Source organism: Pelophylax lessonae, assembly GCF_965119305.1.
Source record: "Pelophylax lessonae genome assembly, chromosome: 5".
NCBI classification, from domain to species: Eukaryota; Metazoa; Chordata; class Amphibia; order Anura; family Ranidae; genus Pelophylax; species Pelophylax lessonae.
Window position 1 is genome coordinate 183,164,085 of NC_138772.1, and position 19,038 is coordinate 183,183,122.

Sequence of the window (19,038 nt, forward strand, 5' to 3'; positions counted from 1 at the left end):
CACCTGTCAGTATTCTTGATCACAGTCGCACCAGTCAAATGATAATGCCGTACTGCACTGGTGACAGTATATAAAAAAAAAAAAAATTTTTATTAGAATTTAAAAAAACAGTTACAATTTCAAAAACCTCGCCATGCCTTCTACTAAATACCACGACTGTCTACTTTTCAAAAAAGGGGGGCATTTAGGGATATTTGCACTCTCCTGGCATTTTAGGGTCTCAAGAAATGAGATGGGCCGTCAGTACATCAGGAATGATTCCTAAAAAAAAAAAAAAAAAATATATATATATATATATATATAATCATAGATTGTAAACTCTAAAACTTTCAAACAGACTAAATAATATACACTGATTTGGGTTATTTTTACCAAAGAAATGTAGCAGAGTACATTTTGGCGTTTCGTTTTCAAAATGTTATAATAGAGTGGTCCAGATAAGCCCAAATATGCCTGCAGGGCTTTATTGTGAGAAATAGATCCATGTATCCCCAGGGCTCCTGTGACAGAGCCTATCTATAGTAGCTGTTAGAATAGTGGTCTCCAATTGCAGCCCTTTGCTTGACTTTATCTGGTCCTTGAGGCACTACTCAAGGCACTGCTCCCCCCCCCCCCCCCCCTCTGACACCAACAGGGCACTATTCCTCCCACTAACACCAATGTTGGCCACTATTCTTCCTACTGATGATGATAATGGGGCACTATTACCCAACTGCTGTTCCCTTTGTCCTGAGTTGTGATGGTAATGCTTGTACTCAATAGAAGTCTACCATAAACTTTGTGAAACTTTCCCAGCTTTTGGAGTGTGGTCAACTTTTTATCTTTCATTCTTGGGGCACTTAGTCCCCCCTGATACCAATATGGATACCAATATGGGGTATTGTTTACTCGCGGGGCATTTTCTAATCCCAATGGCCACAGTCCGGTCCCCTCAAAGGCTGAAGGACAGTGAACTTGCCCTTTGGAAAGTTTGGATCCCCCTGAACTAAGAGTGTTGAGACAAACCATTTACCACTGACAGGGGTGCATACAATGATCAGCTTTTATGTAGAACCTTTATCCCAAAAAAAAAAAAATGCTTGTTTAACTGCAGTGAGCTGGAGTTTGGCTTCAATTTCTTAGTATATCTAAATTTGCTGATACATACAACACCCCCCCCCCCCCAGACTGACAATGCTGTACTCCTTAATCCCGAGTTTGGGCACTCTAAATGGGAGGTGTGGCCCTAGCCAGATCACTAGGTGAAAACTGAGGGCAAACCATCACATCTAAGGGTTTGTAAACTGCAATATATTATATTTTTGTTTTTAGGTTTAAGGCTGGCCATACACGGTTTGAATCTTGGCCAGTTCAGCAGGAACCGGCCAAGATTTGAACCGTTAATGGGCAGGGTGAATGTACTAGGTTGGTACTAAGTTGGTAGCAACTTGGGTACAACCAGCTTGCTAGATTCTCTTGTGATTATCGCCAGCGGCTGGTATAGCCGGTAAGGATAATTGCTGTCTTCTCCCAGCGGGGGCGGCTTCCCCCACCCTCCCCTGCTGGGAGAAGACAATGGCCTGGCCTGTGTTGATTTGGGTAATCTAGCAAATTTACTTCCTGTAACACGTGGTTGTATGGCTAGCCTAATACTTTTTAAATAGCATACTGCATTCATGATAGAACATAAAAAAGAAATCACAGGTTACTAGCGCCCCACGCAAGTCTAAAAGCATTCAAAAAGCTCATCAATAGTCCAGGTCCAAACCACATTAGCCTTGCAGTTCTGCATAAGGAGATGCCAGGCTGACAACGCAGAAAGCTTCCTCAAAACGTCTCCTAGCAATGGAAACCTGATGCTGTGTGTAAGTGGAGACTATTGACAGATACCTGGAGCAAGGAAGGAAGGTGCTTCCCGGATATTGTTACTGCTGCTGTGGCTAAGTACACTAGAACAGAGAGCTAGTCTGATTTACCTACATGCAGTTCAAACTGGGTTTTAATTTGTGAGCATAGTATACATTTTTTTTTATTTTTTTTTTTTATTTTAGTACTGAAGAAAATCTCTACACAATGCTAGTGCACTTTTCTGTCTTTTGTTGACTTGCAGTTACTGCTCACATGTCAAAGTTGTTCCTGCGTCTATGGTGACAGTCACATGTCCGTGGACAATTAGAATATATTAGCTCCCAGGCAAATGGTTAATGATGAGAACGAGAGCTTAGCTTCTTTCCAAATTTGCATATCATGAACAGCATTGTTTAGGCTGCATTATTTGAGGGGGGAAAAAAGGATTTCTGATGGAGCTGATTATAAAGGTATCGCTATAATGTTTATTTTAGTGATACGCAAACCTAGAAAATATTAAGCTGTTTGTATTAACCACTTAAGCCCCGGAGGATTTGGCTGCTCAAAGACCAGGGCCTATTTTGCGATTCGGCACTGCGTGACTTTAGCGGACAATTGCGCGGTCGTGCGATTCTGTACCCAAATGAAATTAACATCCTTTTTTTCCCCACAAACAGAGCTTTCTTTTGGTGGTATTTGATCACCTGTGCGATTTCTGCGCTATAAACAAAAAAAGAGCGACAATTTTGAAAAAATAACAATATTTTTCACATTTTTTTTTTAACTAGTAATGGCGGCGATCTGCGATATTTTTTTTTGCGGGACTGCGACATTGCGGCAGACAGATCGGACCCTTGACTGACATTTTTTACACTTTTGGGGGTACCAGTGACATTACTACAGTAATCAGTGCTATAAATATGCATTGTTACTGTAAAAATGGCACTGGCAGGGAAGGGGTTAACCACTTAAGCCCCCGGAAGATTTTACCCCCTTCCTGACCAGGCCCTATTTTGCGATTCGGCACTGTGTGACTTTAACGGACAATTGCGTGGTTGTGCGACGCTGTACCCAAATGAAATTGACGTCCTTTTTTCCCCACAAACAGAGATTTCTTTTGGTGGTATTTGATCACCTGTGCGATTTCTACTTTTTGCGCTATAAACAAAAAATAGCAACAATTTTGAAAAAATGACAATACATTTCACATTTTGTTTATATGAAATCCCCCCCAAAAAAAATTTTAAAAATCTAAATTTTTTTAACATTTTAGGCCAATTTGTTTTCTGCTACATATGTTTGGTAAAAAAAAAATCGCAATTTGATTGGTTTGCGCAAAAGTTATTGCGTTTACTAACTAAGGGAAAGATTTCTGTCATTTTTGGTGTTTTTTTTTTTTTTTACGAGTAATAGCGGCGATCTGCGATTTTTGCGGGACTGTGACATTGCAGCGGACAGATCGGACCGTTGACTGACATTTTTGAGACTTTTAGGGGTACCAGTGCCATTACTGCAGTAATCAGTGCTAAAAATATGCACTTTTACTTTAAAAATGACACTGGCAGGGAAGGGGTTAACTTTATTGGTGATGTAGGGGTTAAGTGTGTCCCTAGGTGCGTGATTCTAACTGTGGGGGGGGAGCGTGGATTGTGATGTAACCACAGAGACATACGATCCTACATAGCAGGATCGTATAGTCTCTGAAGTTAGATCAGGGAGAATGACAGGTGGCTTTGTTTACATCAGTCGCCTGCCTTTCTCCCTCTCCAGCGGGAGATCGCGGGTGGCCGGCGGACATCAGAGCCGCCGGTCACTCACGCGGGGATGTCAGGGAACCAGCGGGGGCAGGAACACGCCTCCGGCGGCGCGCGTTCGCCCCCTAGAGGCTCCTGGGCGAGCGACGTAGCCCTACGTCTTTTTGCCCAGGAGAGCCAGACTGCCCCAGTAAATAGTCGTGCGGCGGTCGGCAAGTGGTTAAACAGGTTGTAAACCCCCCCAAAAAAAAACCTGTAAGAAAAAGAAAATGGCATAATGAGCTAGTATGCATTGTATACTGGTTCATTATGAAATACCTTAGAACAAAGCCCTTCCAGTGGCGCCCGCTCACCGCTGAGATCGCTGACATCTCCCCTGGTGTTTGTTCCAGGATGCGTTTACAGCACGGCCTCTGAATGTCCGGCACATATATCTGTAGTCTACTTATCTCACTCCAAAGCTCTGAGTGCCATGTTCTGCTGCTTCATTCCTTTATCAGCATGGAGAGCTGGTCTATTCAGACTGCAGCTCTGCAAGTTTTTTCATTCCTCTACCTATGTGGAGGGGGGGTTGTGTGCCTTTCCTTCAGTCAGCTCCCAAACAGTGTATGCCCAGACTTCACACCCACTGCTGGAAGAGGAAACAAGATTTGTAACACGATGTGTACTTTTTAAACAGTGTAGAAAGCTGGATACAGAACAAATACAAATAAAACTTATGTAGGAAGATTTTTTTTTCATCTCTGTGTATGATCTGAGGTTGTTAACTTCACTTGGTATATGTGAGGGTTTACATCCACTTTAATCAAAAAATTGAAGAAGCCAGACAAAATTGTTGGACGAAAGGTGACTGCATCCAATCGGATACAGCTGCTGTAGGGTATTGCTGTTGTGGGGCCAGCTGTTAAAATATAATAGTCAGAGTGTGAGATTGTGTAGCATGGATGGAGGAATCTTCGTGACCAGCTTTAAATTGCACACATTAAGAAAGCAACTCTGTTTTTTTTTCTCAGGATGATTTGCGGACAGATGGCAGAGGATGTGAAGACTACAGAGGGATTGAAGTGGAGACTGATGTTGTGTCAAATACTACTGGATCTGCCCGCGTAAAAATCGTAAGAGTCTGCACCTTCTAAAAACCGAATCTAGAGTCAGCAGAGGCAGCACTTCTATTTTTGTCCTCACATGTTCTATTTAAAACACAAACCATATAGAACCGTGGTCTCCAAACTGTGGCCCAGGAGCAAGATGCCGCCCTTTGCCTGCTCTAGCCGGCCCTTGAAGGCACCATTTTATCCACTGATACTAATGATGGAGCATAATCCCCCCCCCCCCACTGACACCAAAGATGGGACACAATTCCTCCCATTGACACCATTGATGGGGCACAATTTATACCAATGACACCAACAATGGGGCCAAATGACACCAATGATGGGAAACCATTCCTCCCACTGACACCAAAAATAGGCCATTGTTTTTCCCCCACTGATGTTGGGGCTATTTCAACTCCCAATGGCCACAGACTGGCCCTCCTAAAGTCTGAAGGACAGTAAACTGGCCCTTTGTTTAGAAAGTTTGGAGACCTTTTATATAGAACAATAGTGCCTGTGAGGTGCAGAGAACAATCTATCCTCTTCATTGCCTTCCTGGGGCTTGCACACTTTTTATCAGCTCTGGTATTCATACCTTTCATTAGAATTGAAGGCATGAACAAAAATGAAAATGGTTGTGAGCAGAATGTCCATTATTACCTGTCTGCTGCTTAGCACTTGTGCCCCACACTGATGGAAGATATGAGTGCTGACGCTAGTAAAGCCATGGGCAGGCTGATTTCTGTGGATACCATGCTATGTTTTATTTACTTTTTGGGGAAGGGGGGTAGGGATCAGAATTCAATTATAGGTAAATGTGAACGTTAAAAGAGAAGTATGCAAAAGCTTCTATTGACCATACTTCTCTTCCTGGGTAACAGGAGTGCACTTATGTGTGCTCATCTGTAACCCAGAATCGGCCGACAGCAGGCTAAAGCCCCACGTCGGCTGACGTCCTAGAGCTGCTAAATGATCTGGAAGGATCCCGATAATAATTTCGGAATCCACCCAGATGTCTGATCGGCAGTTGCCTCAGCCTCTCAGCGCGGTGCTGAGAGCCTGAGCCAACCATTGCATTCTCTCCAGCCCTGCACTCTAGTGAGTGCTGGAGGGAAAGAGTGGAGAGCAGTGACTAAAGGCTCTTACACACTTATGAGAATATCGGACAAATGATCATCCATTTTTTTTTTTTTTGCATGCTAGTCTTATATCAAAAATGAAGAGGTTTAAGTTCTCTCAGAGAGGGTTCCCCCCAATTTCTGGAAGAACTTGATTAATTCGGCATTACCACTTTATAAACTTATGAAGCAAGAGGATGTCCAGAAAAATGTAATAAAGTGTGGGGTAGATGGGCAGCTATGAATGGAACCAGTGAGATAAGGGAGAACTGACCACCTCTGTTTTTTTTAACCACTTGCCTACTAGGCCTATTTTTGACATTTGGTGTTTATAAGTTAAAATCAGTTGTTTTTGCTAGAAAACTACTTAGATTCCCCAAACAATCAATATTTTTTTTTAGCAGAGACCCTAGAGAATAAAATGGAGATTATTGTAATATTTTTTATCACACCGTATTTGCGCAGCGGTCTTCCAAACGCAATTTTTTTGGAAAAAAAATCACTTTTTTTAATTAAAAAATAAGAATCCAGTAAAGTTAGCCCAATTTTTTTCCATAATGTGAAAGATGTTATGCCGAGTAAATAGATACCCAACATGTCATGCTTCAAAATTGCGCACGCTCACGGAATGGCGACGAACTTTGGTACTTCAAAATCCCCATAGGCGACACTTTAAAAATTTCTCCAGGTTGCCATCTTAGAGTTACAGAGGAGGTCTAGGGCTCAAATTATTGCTCTCGCTCTAACGATCGCGGCGATACCTCACATGTGTGGTTTGAACACCGTTTACATATGTGGGCGGGGTTTCCGTGTGCATTCGCTTCTGCACGCGAGCTAACGGGGACAGGATGCTTTATTTTTATTTTTATTTTTTTTACTATTTATTTTATTTATTATTTTTTATTTTTACACTGTTTTTAAAAAAAAAAAAATTGATCATTTTTATTTCTAATACAAGGAATGTAAACGTTCCTTGTAATAGAAATAGGCATGACAGGACCTCTTTTTTGTGAGATCTGGGGTCAAAAAGTCCTCAGATCTCACAAGTACACTAATAAAGATGGAAAGGAAAAAAAAAAAAAAAAATGACAAAAAAAAAAAAAAAGGGACCTTTAAGCCGGTTGCTCGGCAACGATGTTTGCCGTCGCTCCGGTCCTCCAAGACAATAGAGTCGAGTGAGGGCAAGCTTGCTCTCACTCGACATCCTGTCTGTGAGGATCCGGGACCCGATCGTTTTCCCCGCTGTCGGCGGGTCCGGTAAGCGGGGAAAAGGACCGGGACGCGGCGGGAGGGGGGGGGGGTCACCCCTTCCGCCATCCCGGAGGGTGATCTCGCGGCGAATCTGCCGCTGGGACCACCCTTATCGGAAAGCCCATCGCCTGCAGTTTAAAAAAATACCAGGGTTATGGCAGCTATCTGCTGCCATAACACCGGTATTTAGCTTTAAACTCAGGACGTCAATTTACTTTGGGCCGGTATTGAAGTGGTTAAACTGGTGTGTAGCTGTTGCTTTCACATGTGGGGGAACGTGTGATTTTTCGTGACCCATATCTGGACTTTCATACCATGCTCGAGAGTGTTTCACCGTCTAGACCACTGTTCTTATTAGCTGGGGTTTTGTAGAGTTTACTTGATGATTATTCCATTGCATGCTATCTAGCCGGTTAATACATCCTTTCCCCAATATATGTATTGCTATGTAACACCTATGCAATAACTCCTATATGCTGTACTATGTATACCTGGAGAATTAAATAGAATAAGTTTAAAAAAAAAAAAAATACAATAGAATATTGTTCCAGCCAGCAGTCCCCCCACCTCTGCAGTTCCAGCCAGCAGTCGCCCCCCCCCCCCCCTTTAGCAGTTCCAGCCAGCAGTCCCCCCTCAGCAGTTCCAGACAGCTGTACCAGCCTGCAGTAGCAGCCAGCATTTCCCCCCAGCAGTAGCAGCCGGCTGTACCCGCCAGCAGTAACCACCACCAGCCAACAACCAGTTGCGAGTAGCAACATCATCAATACCAGCTAATATCACACACCTCACCAAAGAGAAGCAGTTCCAGCCATCACATTAGGAGGGGTGAGTTAATTAAATGTTTGACCAAATATAACAGGCTAATTTCTAGGTTGATAATTTTGTATGGCCCCCGAATGATGTTATAAATATCCAAATGGCCCTTGGCAGAAAAAAGGTTCCCCACCCCTGTTTTAGATGTATGCAAGTCTGTTTGGAGTATTTCACCAAAAATGAAAATGCTTTTGCAGGGATGCCTAAAATTTGACTTGTATCTCAGTGCTGATTTCTGGGAAAATCAGTGAGCCGGTCGCACAAGCAGGAAATGTATATTTCTGGGGTCATTCTGTGTACTAATGGGGGAAGGCATGAATAAATAAGCAGGCATTGCTTGTAGTGCAAGGTCTGTTTATAAAGCAGCACTCCAACCAAAAATACCAAGATAAAAATTAATAGCCATTACAAAATACATATACAAAACAAGCTTCAATATGTACCTTCAATAAAGTGATTTCCCCCACAGTCATTCTTTTCTGCCACTAGATGCCCTCAGTTTGATGGCCAGCATGAATTGACCCACTTTCTCTGAGCCCAGGCCACACCTGCCCCAGTCTGTAACCAGATAGGTAACGTAGAAGCTGCACAGTGAATGAGCTCATCTCTGTCATTTTTTTTCTTCCTTTCAGCATGTTGTTTTTTGGCACATGAACTGATTGGCTTCTGCTCTGCTCCTCTCTTACACAAACCAGCCCTGCTATATGCAAGCGGTCCATAATTATAAAAGCTTTTTTTCCAGACTTTAATGAAATATGGATTTGTATTTAATTTTTTTAATCGAAGACCACCTTTTATGTAATAAAAAAATGATACAAGGCCACAGCAGTATGTTTCTGCAGTACATAAACATTTTCCATGTTTTGATTCTTTAAAACTTTGCAAGTACAGAAATGTACCTTTTTTGATCCTGTCACAAATCCATTGAGCTCCTAACTTCCTTTAGTGAGTGGATTGCCCATTGCTGCTGCTATATTAAAATAATCCCAAGCAGTATTATCAGCCCTACCCAGTTATGGCTTCTGGACACACTTCTTATGTTCAGAGATAATAGGTAAGGAAAGTGTGCTTTGATCCAGAAGTGAGAATTGCAAGTGGAAGGGTTATTTCAGTGCAGCAATGTCAGCTGGAAAAAGTTAGGGACTCACTGGATTTCTGGCAGGCTCATCAGGTATTTTTCTGTGCTTGCAGCATTTTTAAGGGGATGAAACATTGATAATGTGCATATATAGGCGATATGTACTGAGTGTGTGTGTGCGTGTGTGTGTTTTTATTTTTTTTTTCCTTCATCTTCAAAGACATGCTGTACTTTAACTGGTTCACCTGTATTGGTTTGCAGTATGTTTTGGTGGCTTTACTACCTGGGTGGCTTTATGGTTGGAAAGTATTTGGCTACATCAGATCAGAAATGCAGTAGACACAGAAGTAACATGAATTACATTTTTGTTTCTTGTTTCAGGGTCACACAGATGTACTGGTTGGAGTCAAAGCAGAAATGCTGACACCGAAGTTAGATCGGCCATGTGAAGGGTTCTTGGAGTTTTTTGTGGACTGGTTAGTAGATGGTCATTGTTCTTAAATATCACATCAGTTAAACCATTGTAATGTGTGTGGACATGCCTATGACTGCTGCAGTATATCTTAGGTAAAATTGTCTTTTTGAATACTGTCCTAAGATTGAAAGTCCACCTAAGACATGGTTCACACCTATGTATTTTTTCATGCTTTTTGCAGAAACGCACTACAGTTCATTCTGCATTTTTTCATGCTTTTTGCAGAAATGCACTAAAATTCATTCAGCATTGTTTCCTATGGGACACGTTCACTTGTTTCCTTTTTTTCAGTTGCTGCCTTTTTGGAAAGGGGCAGGGACTTTTTTTAAACACAAAACAGTTCGTTTTTGCTTTTTGAATTCAATAGACTTCAATGGAGAAGCTGCAAAAAAGCATGCAGTGCGTTTTTTTTTTTTTTTTTTTTAATCCGCCCAACAACAAAATAAAAAACATAAAAAATGAAAATCGTGGCAAAATCACGTGCGCAAAATGCACTGCAGAAATGACCAAAAGTAAACTGCATAGGTGTGAACCGAGCCTAATTTTCATTTATACCCTACTCCAGCCAAAATACTTTCCACCTAATGTGTGGAAAAAGGTTAAAATCTCTTTCTTCAGTCGTTTGTCCAGGAAAGCATAGAAGAGATAGGCTCCACCTCCGGAGGTGGGAAACACAAGGCATTGGGTGTATAAAGTGGTGGTCACCATCCCACTTCCCCAGTCTTTTGTGTTTCCTCCATTGAAGGAGCAGGTGGGAACTCAGCTGGTACCTGCATCAGCAGAAGCCCCCGGCAAGGCCAATGGGCTTTCCTTCTTTGCATCCCGGGGAGGGCTGCTCGTCTACAGTCCTGCTTTGTTTGGAGTCTTGCAGCAGGGTGAGGAGCCATCTCTCTGCAAGAGAAGCTGGGCGGGGACGCATGCGCAGACTTCAAGTTCTGGCCCTTGGAGCGCATTAGGAGGAAGGCGGGCTTCCGGCACGTCGCTTGCTGTTCTGGGTCTCACAGTGGCGAGGTCGCCGGAACTATGGTGGTTTATTTAAAACGCCAGCCGCTGACGATCCTGCTCCTGCACGGGCACAATGGCACTATTATTCAGGAGGATGAAGGATCCATGGAACCAGCAGCACCGAGCGGCAGTGGCGCCGGCCTGACTCAAGTATGAACCACAGGGGTGGCTAATCTATGGAGCAGGGTGTGAGGGAGAGGGGGGGGGAAGGACCATCAACAGTGGTTGATATTTTTAGCCTTTGGCCCTCTCTCCCTCGGACTGGATCCAGGCTAGAGAGCCCCGGATCCAGCACCATTGTTTTCACTGGTGATTGTGCACCTTTTTTCCTTTTAGAGTGTCTGCTGTTTTTTTCCCTCTTGTCTCCTTTCTTTCCTCTCTCTTTGTAACAGGCTCAGCTTAAAGAAGCGGAGAAGCCCGGGGGGGAGAAAGATGTCCAGCCTGTGCTTCCAAATTTAAGGAAGGCTGGACTAAGCCACTCTGTAAACCTTGTATAGACAAGCTGGTTTACAAAGAGGCAACGGGGGCATGTAAAGACTTAAAGCGGAGTTCCAGCCATTTACTCACCTGTCCAACGGTCCAGCGATGCGGCCGCCGGAAGCCTCGATCCTCTCCCTCGGCGCCGGCATCACTGCTGTGGGCACCCGGCTGTTACAGTTTGCGGCTTCACAGCCGGGTACCCACTGCGCATGCGCGAGTCGCGCTGCGCGCCGTGATTGGCCGGCAATCTTCTGGGACCTCTGACGTGTCCCAGAAGATTGCAGGGAGGGAGGGGGAGAGGAGAACTTCCGCTCAGGGCGCCGCGGCGCTCCGAGCGGAAGTGGGAGCGGGTACCTGTCAAAACTAGGTACCCGCTCCCCCCCCCAAAAAATGACATGCCAAATGTGGCATGTCGGGGGGTCAGGACTCCCTAAAGCGGAAGTTCCACTTTTGGGTGGAACTCCGCTTTAATTGCTGGAGTCAAAAAAGAGATGAAGGCAATTAAAACTATGTTGTCAAATATCGAGACCCCCAAACAACCAGTGGAAGTTCCCCCTGTTTCAGCCCCAGAGGGGGGTAGGGAAACGGAGGAGGAGGGAGACTCAGATTCCCTGGAAGGGCTAAGTGAAGTGGCTTCTTCCAGGGATGTCATTGAGTCTGGGACAAGATCACCTAGATACAAGCTTTCACTTGAAGAGGTGGAAGCTCTGCTAGGAGTAATTTATGAAACTCTGGACATTAAAGTACAGGTTTCATTGTCCCTGTATGATCAAATGTACCAAACCCTGAAGGAAGGTCAAACAAGGGTTTTTCCTAGGCATTGTGCTTTATCAGACGCCATAAAAAAAAAATGGTTGGAGCCTGAGAAAAAATTATTTTTTCCAAAAAGTCTAAAAAGGAGGTTCCCCCTTTTAATGAAGATCCCTCCTGCGTTTGGAATAAAATTCCAAAAGTGGACGCAGCCTTGTTGTTATGCGCCAAAGTGACGGATCTTGCGTTTGAGGACATAGGTATCCTTAGAGAACCCATGGACAAAAGAATGGAGGTTCTGTTAAAAAGGACATGGGAAGTAGTCATGACTAATTTAAAACCTGCAATGGCTACAACAGTAGTGGAAGTCTGGTTGGACCAAATTCAAGCCCGTTTGGAAGGGGGGGACCTATCGGAAGGAAATCCTTGATTCCCTACCAATGCTTAGTAAAGCAGCAGGGTACATGGCATATGCCTAAACGGAATCAGTTAAACTCTCAGGAAAGGCTGCAGCTTGGGTAAACTCTTACCGCAGGGCCCTGTGGTTGAAATCCTGGTCAGGAGATTCAGCCTCAAAAGTAAGACTTTGCGGTATTTCTTATCATGGGGATCTTCTGTTTGGACCTGACTTAGAGAAAGTCTTGGACCGGACAGCAGATAAAAAGAAAGCCTTTCCAATAAAGGCCAAAAAGGTTCCAGAAAGGCATCTTTTTTTTTCATCCCCAAAAACCGCAGGGGCAGACCTCTAAAGTACCAGCCACTAAGAGATGGTTGGGAAGGGGAAAATGGAAGGCGCGTGTCCTTCTTTCCTCTCCTAAAAAAAAAAAGAAAAAACCCTAAATCCCAGTGACGGGGTCCCAGTGGGAGGAAGGTTCGGGCAGTTCCTCCCACAATGGGAAAAGGTTATCCCAAATAGGTTTATTCTGAGGATCATCAAAGAGGGTTATCAGATCCACTTCAGGAACATTCCGCCCGCAAGGAGGTTCTTGACCCCCCCCCCCAGAGATCCTCAGAAGGCGTCTGCACTTCTGTCTCAAATTGGTGACCTGATGGATCAGCAGGTCCTAGTTCCGGTGCCTCAAGAAGAGACAAATCAAGGTTTCTATTCACACGTTTTCATGGTGAAGAAACCATCGGGCAAGTTTCGCCTCATCTTGAACCTAAATTCGTCAACAAGTGGGTAACCTACAGGAGGTTTCGGATGGAAACCATCCTTACGGTAAAAGCGATTCTCCCCCCAGATTGCTATATGGCTTCCCTTGATTTAAGGGACGCATATTTGCACATTCTGATTCAACAGGAATTGCAAAACATTTTGAGAGTAGCAATCAAGTGGGGGAGGGAGGTACACCATCTTCAGTTCAGGGCTCTACCATTTGGCCTATCCGCTTCTTCCAGAATATTTACGAAGGTCCTCGCAGAGGCGTTGGCCCCCCTGAGACTAAAAGGGATCTCAATTATCCCATAGTTAGACAACCTTTTATTTTTCGCTCACTCGTTGCCCCAATTACAGGAGGACCTATGGGTGGCCATTCTGTTTCTAGAGGATCTAGGCTGGTTAATAAATCAAGAGAAATCAAACCTAATCAAAACCTGTGTTATCTGCTGTACAAAGTAGACTCTGGCGTAGAAAATTTTTCTCACAGCAGAAAAAGTGGAAAAAGTAAAAGCTACAGTGGTAGCTTTTCAAAATAATCAAGGACTGTCCCTCAGGACAGCCATGCCAGGCTTAGGGCTCTTAGTGGCAACGATTCCAGCGGTCCCTTGGGCAAGGGCCCATTTCAGGGGTCTCCAAACAAACATAATAAATGTTTGGGACGGGAGTCAACAGTCATTGGACAAAACTTTCGCTTTTCCCAGAAGACGAAGCCAACGCTTTGGTGGTGGAGAAACGAGGTCTTCAGTGGTCCCTCCCAGTGACCATCTATATTACTACGGACGCCAGTACCTGGGGATGGGGAGCCCATTGGGGAACGAAAGTGGCCCAGGGGGCTTGGTCCAGGATAGAATTCCTAAGCTCTGCCAATTGGAGGGAGTTACGAGCGATATGGGAAGCCCTGAGGGCATTTGCAAAATATCTGGGAGGTCACCATGTGCAAGTCCTCTCGGACAGCGTGTTGGCAGTAGCATATATCAACAAACAAGGAGGGGCACGGCGCCCTTCCTTAATGCGACTGGCCAGCACCATTTTGGTTTTGGCGGAATCAAACCTAAACTCAATTTCCGCAGTCCACTTCAGGGGAGTGGACAATGCTCTGGCAGACTTTTTAAGTCGCCATCGGGTGCTCAAATCAGAGTGGTCTCTGAACAAGAACACCTTCCAGCTAGTGACTCAAAGGTGGGGTATACCTGACGTGGACTTGTTTGTAAGCAAGATAAACAACAAAAACCCAATAGACTTCTCACTGAAGAAGGATGGCGGGGCAAAAGGCATAGACGCCCTGGCACAGAAATCAACTTTTTTGTCGGTGCTATGCCTTCCCCCCCCCCCATTCAAGCTCATTCCCCTAGTCCTCAGGAAGTTTACTCAGGAAAGCACCAATTTGATCCTAGTGGTCCCATATTGGCCAAAAAGGCCTTGGTTTTCAACCCTCTTGCGTCTGAGGTCAGAACCTCCACTTATTTTACCCAAGACGGTAGATCTGCTGTCACAGGGACCGATTTGCCGAAAGTTCAGAGGCTGAAATTATCGTCTTGTTATCTGAGGAAAGTCTTTTAAAGTCAAAAGGACTTTCAGACGGGGAGGTGCTCACAATCCTGTCTAGTAGGTAAAAAGTTACCTGTGTGTTAGTGCCCTCTAATGTTCAAAAATGTTAATCATTATAAAGAGTTTGTTCATCATCCATTATGAGTAGAATTCTTTATATTGAATTAAGGTCTTCTCTTTGGTATCTGTGGTGATTTTTACTTTTTTTTTTTTTTGTATCAGAAAGGCAATTGCCATATACTGTTATACTGTTATTCTTCATATATAAACAGAAAGTGAAAAGACTTGAGAGAATGTAAGTGGGTCACAGCAGGAGTTCATGAAGTGTTTTCAGCTGGGATTTAGAACTTTCCTCTATTGCTCTTGTGTCAGATTAATAACTGAGTGTCTTACTTTATTAATTCCTTAAGGGTAAACTATCTGCATACTGTACATCGAGGCTGTGATTATCATTCCAAATTAAACCCACGCTATGGTACATGTCTTAACACTGATTGAAACTGTTGAAGCTTATTGCCGGTTGTGTGCCACAGCCAACTGTAATTTTTATTTAGTATAATATCCCTTGCATGATATTGCACATTAGAATAAGTGGGATTCCAAATGTGCTGTTTTACTTCATTAGGAACATGCAGTTTCACTTTTTCCTCACACCTCATCTGGAATATGCAGTTCAGTTTTGGGCACCAGTTCTTAAAAAGGATATGGGGGAACTGGAGAAAGTGCAGAGAAGGGCAACCAAACTGATAAGAGGCACGGAGGAGCTCAGCTATGAGAAAAGATTAGAGGAACTGAATTTATTCTCTCTTGAGAAGAGGAGATTAAAGGGTGATATGATCAACATGTGTAAATACATAAGGGGTCCATACAGTGAACTTGGTGTTGAGTTATTCACTTTAAGGTCAACACAGAGGACAAGGGGGCACTCTTTACGTCTAGAGGAAAACAGATTTCGTCTCCAAATATGGAAAGATTTCTTCACCGTAAGAGCTGTGAAAATGTGGAATAGACTCCCTCCAGAGGTGGTTCTGGCTAGCTCACTAGATTGCTTCAAAAAAAGGTCTGGATTCTTTCCTGGGTGTACTTAATATAAGTGGGTACTAAATATTTTTTTTTAGGTATAAAGTTGATCCAGGGAATATCCGATTGCCTCTCGGGTGATCAGGAAGGAATTTTTTTCCCCTGCTGTAGCAAATTGGATCATGCTTTGCTGGGGTTTTTCTCGCCTTCCTCTGGATCAACTGCGGATATGGGATTGTATGTTTGGGTTTTCAATACGTTTTTTTTTTTTGGTTGAACCAGATGGACTTGTGTCTTTTTTCAACCTGACTATGTAACCTTATTCATTGGGAAATGTATTCAGTAACTCCCTAAAATAACAAAAATCTTATGCAGTAGTACAGTAGCAAACTGTTTTTAAAAAAAAAACAAAAACAAAGTGGTGGATCATGGTACTCATGGATCAATTTCTGGCTTAGAGACTGGGAGAAGACCAAATTAATGTTATGTGAGAGCATCTGGTACCATAATGACAGCCACAGGTATTTGGACAAAAACACTGAGCACGTTCTAAAAGCCTACCGTTTGCAACATCAAAGGTAGAACGTCACATGTGGCACACAAGCTCATAAAACATAAAATTGTGTAAATCCACAGTTACAAAATAATTGATAAGGTAAGGCTCATTAGAAGCACGTTGCTAAAAGACAATCCGGTCAACTACACTTTGGACCTAATGTCTCATATATCATCCTGGAGCAGAAGTTGGAAAGTGTGAAATAATAAAAACTGTTTCTCATTCAATGCATATGGGCAGTTGTAGGTATTGCAAGAATATATACTTTATCTGTTAGTCTTCCAGAGAGAAAGACAGTAGACGTTTATTTGGATCAACTATGTTAATATACAGTAGGTCTAAAATAAATAATAATTATCCTTTGGAAGGCTTACTTTATATTACCGTAGATCTCTTTAGTATAGATATCTCTGATGGGATTATTTTTTTTCTAGTTCAGCAAATGCGACTCCAGAATTTGAAGGTCGTGGGGGAGAAGAGCTTGGCACAGAGATTTCAAATATGCTGTACAAGATATTTGATAACAAGAGTAGCATTGAACTTGAATCCCTCTGCATTTTGCCAGGAGAGCACTGCTGGGCCCTTTATATTGACGTTCTGGTAAGTGACAGACAACACAATGAATCCTTTTTTCTTCAATTAAAGGGAACCTATAGTTGATTGATAAACATTTTCTTTATTTTGTTGAGGACTAACAAATGTTTCAAAATATAATTCATAATATATTTTTTTTATTTTTGGGCATATAAGATATTAGCCACAGTTCAATGAAGCATTTGCAACCCTTGTCTAGCATCATGGCAATATTACAAAGTCCTGCGTCAAATGCATGAAAGCCATGCAACATTACATCCTTGCTCTACAGCTGCAATAAATTCATTAGGAAATGGCATCCTATTGGTAATCCAAAGAATGGAGGTAAATAAGACCTCTTTCATATTGAAGTAAATTGTGTTGCTCTTGTGTAAAGTGTAATTCTGCAACAAACTCATATACACGCTACTGACGGTTACATTTGCGCCATTTGTTGCACAGATGGTAGAACTTTTTCTAATGAGAGGCTACCACATCCTATAGATTTCAGGGATTGTGTCCTTGCTTCTAGACAGCAAAGTACACTTTTTTCTGCTTTTGACATTTTCAAGTTCTCATTGCCACCTGTTAGAAAAACCCTTCCATTTAACAGAGCTTAATTGTAAAGGCTTAAGGTTTTTTTTACTTTCATGCATTCTATGCATGAAGGTAAAATAAACGTTCTCTGTGCAGCAGCCCCCCTAATACCTACCTGAGCCCCATCGCGATCCAGTGATGTGCACAAGAGCCTTGGCTCTCGACGGACTCTCCCTCCTCCGGGGCTGAGACCGCAGTGGGAGCCATTGTAGGGGATGGGAGAAAAGGAGTGTAACAGAACCATGGCCTACTGTGTTTCTGGGCTTCCGTCAGACTACCACTTCCTCCAGTCTAAACGTAGATACCAGATATTCTAGCGGCCCAATACAAAACTAGCCGAGAATAGCTTCCATTCCAGGGTATTTAGTAAGAGGCATGGTGAGTTTTTTGAAGTTGTAATTTTTTTCCCACAATTCTTGGGAAAATGAAGAATTTTTTTTTTTTCTCACATAATTGTCATAATAACAAGTTATTTCTCACACACCGTATATGCATACTTGCAATTACACCCCAAAATACATTTTGCCCCTCCTCCTAAGTATGGCGATACCACATATGTGAGACTTTGTCACAGCATAGCCACATATAGAGGCCCAACATGCAAGGAGCACCGTCAGGTGTTCTAGAAGCATAAATTACACACATAATTTCCTGACGACCCATCACACTTTTAAAGGCCCTGGAACACCAGGACAATGGAATTACCCACAAAATGACCCCATTTTGGAAAGCAAACACTCCAAGGTATATTCTATGAGGCATAATGAGTCTTTTGAACATGTCATTTTTTTCCACAAGTTTTTGGAAAATGTGGAAAGAAAATGAAAACGCATTTTTTTTTTTTTTTTTTTACACAAAATTGTCAATTTATAAGATATTTCTAACACATAGCATGTACATAGCAAAAATTACACCCCAAAATACATTCTGCCACTCCTCCTGAGTATGGTGATCCCACATGTGTGGGATCACCATACTCAGGAGGAGTGGCAGAATGTATTTTGGGGTGTAATTTTTCTTTTTTAACCACTTTCATACCGGCGTATAGTCAAATGACGCCGGCAGGAAGGCTATCTCAATCCGGGCAGGCGTCATACACAGCCTGACCACATACAGAGGCCCAACATGCAAGGAGCACCGTCAGGTGTTCTAGGAGCATAAATTACATATATAATTTCATTACAACCTATCACACTTTTGAAGGCCCTGGAACACCAGGACAATGCAAACCCCCACAAAATGACCCCATTTTGGAAAGCAAACACCCCAACACCTAATCTAGGAGGCATGGGCTGCAGATAGGTACTCTGATAGGCTGCAGACAGGTACTCAGGTACACTGATCGGCTTCAGAAAGGTTCTCTGGTACTCTGATGAGCTTGAGAGAGGTACTTGGTTATTCTGATGGGCTAGAGACAGGTACTCAGGTAATCTGATGGGCTGGAGACAGGTACTCTGGTACTCTGGGCTGGTGACAGATACTCTGATACTCTGATGACAGGTACTCGGATACTCCGATGACAGGTATTCGGGTACTCCGATGACAGGTATTCGGGTACTCCGATGACAGGTACTCGGGTACTCCGATGACAGGTACTCGGGTACTCCGATGACAGGTACTCGGGTACTCTGATGACAGGTACTCAAAGTACACGAGTACCTGTCACCAGCCCACCAGAGTACCCGAGTACCTGTTGCCAGAGTACCCAATGGGCTGGTGACAGGTACTCGGGTACTCTGATGGGCTGGTGACAGGTAGTTTGATGGGTTAGTGACAGGTACTCTTTATTGGGGGAGGGAGCAATCAGTGTGTTCGGGGTGCACTATAATCGGTAACTAGCTGTTACCGCAATCTCCTGCTCACACAGGATCAGTGTGTGAGGAGGAGAACAGGGTAACCGCTAGTTACCGTTTTCTCTGACATTTTGTGACCAGCTGTGA

General features: G+C 43.3%; 1 protein-coding gene across 1 annotated transcript in view; it reads left to right on the forward strand.

Annotated features, from left to right (window-relative positions):
• The window catches only part of EXOSC7 (exosome component 7), a 56,541-nt gene that overhangs the window by 4,252 nt on the left and 33,251 nt on the right, over positions 1 to 19,038 (forward strand). The window contains exons 2-4 of the mRNA XM_082258164.1: positions 4,595 to 4,696; positions 9,317 to 9,411; positions 16,363 to 16,528. Of these exons, the coding sequence (XP_082114290.1) occupies positions 4,595 to 4,696; positions 9,317 to 9,411; positions 16,363 to 16,528 (363 nt within the window). The remainder of the gene's footprint in view (positions 1 to 4,594; positions 4,697 to 9,316; positions 9,412 to 16,362; positions 16,529 to 19,038) is intronic.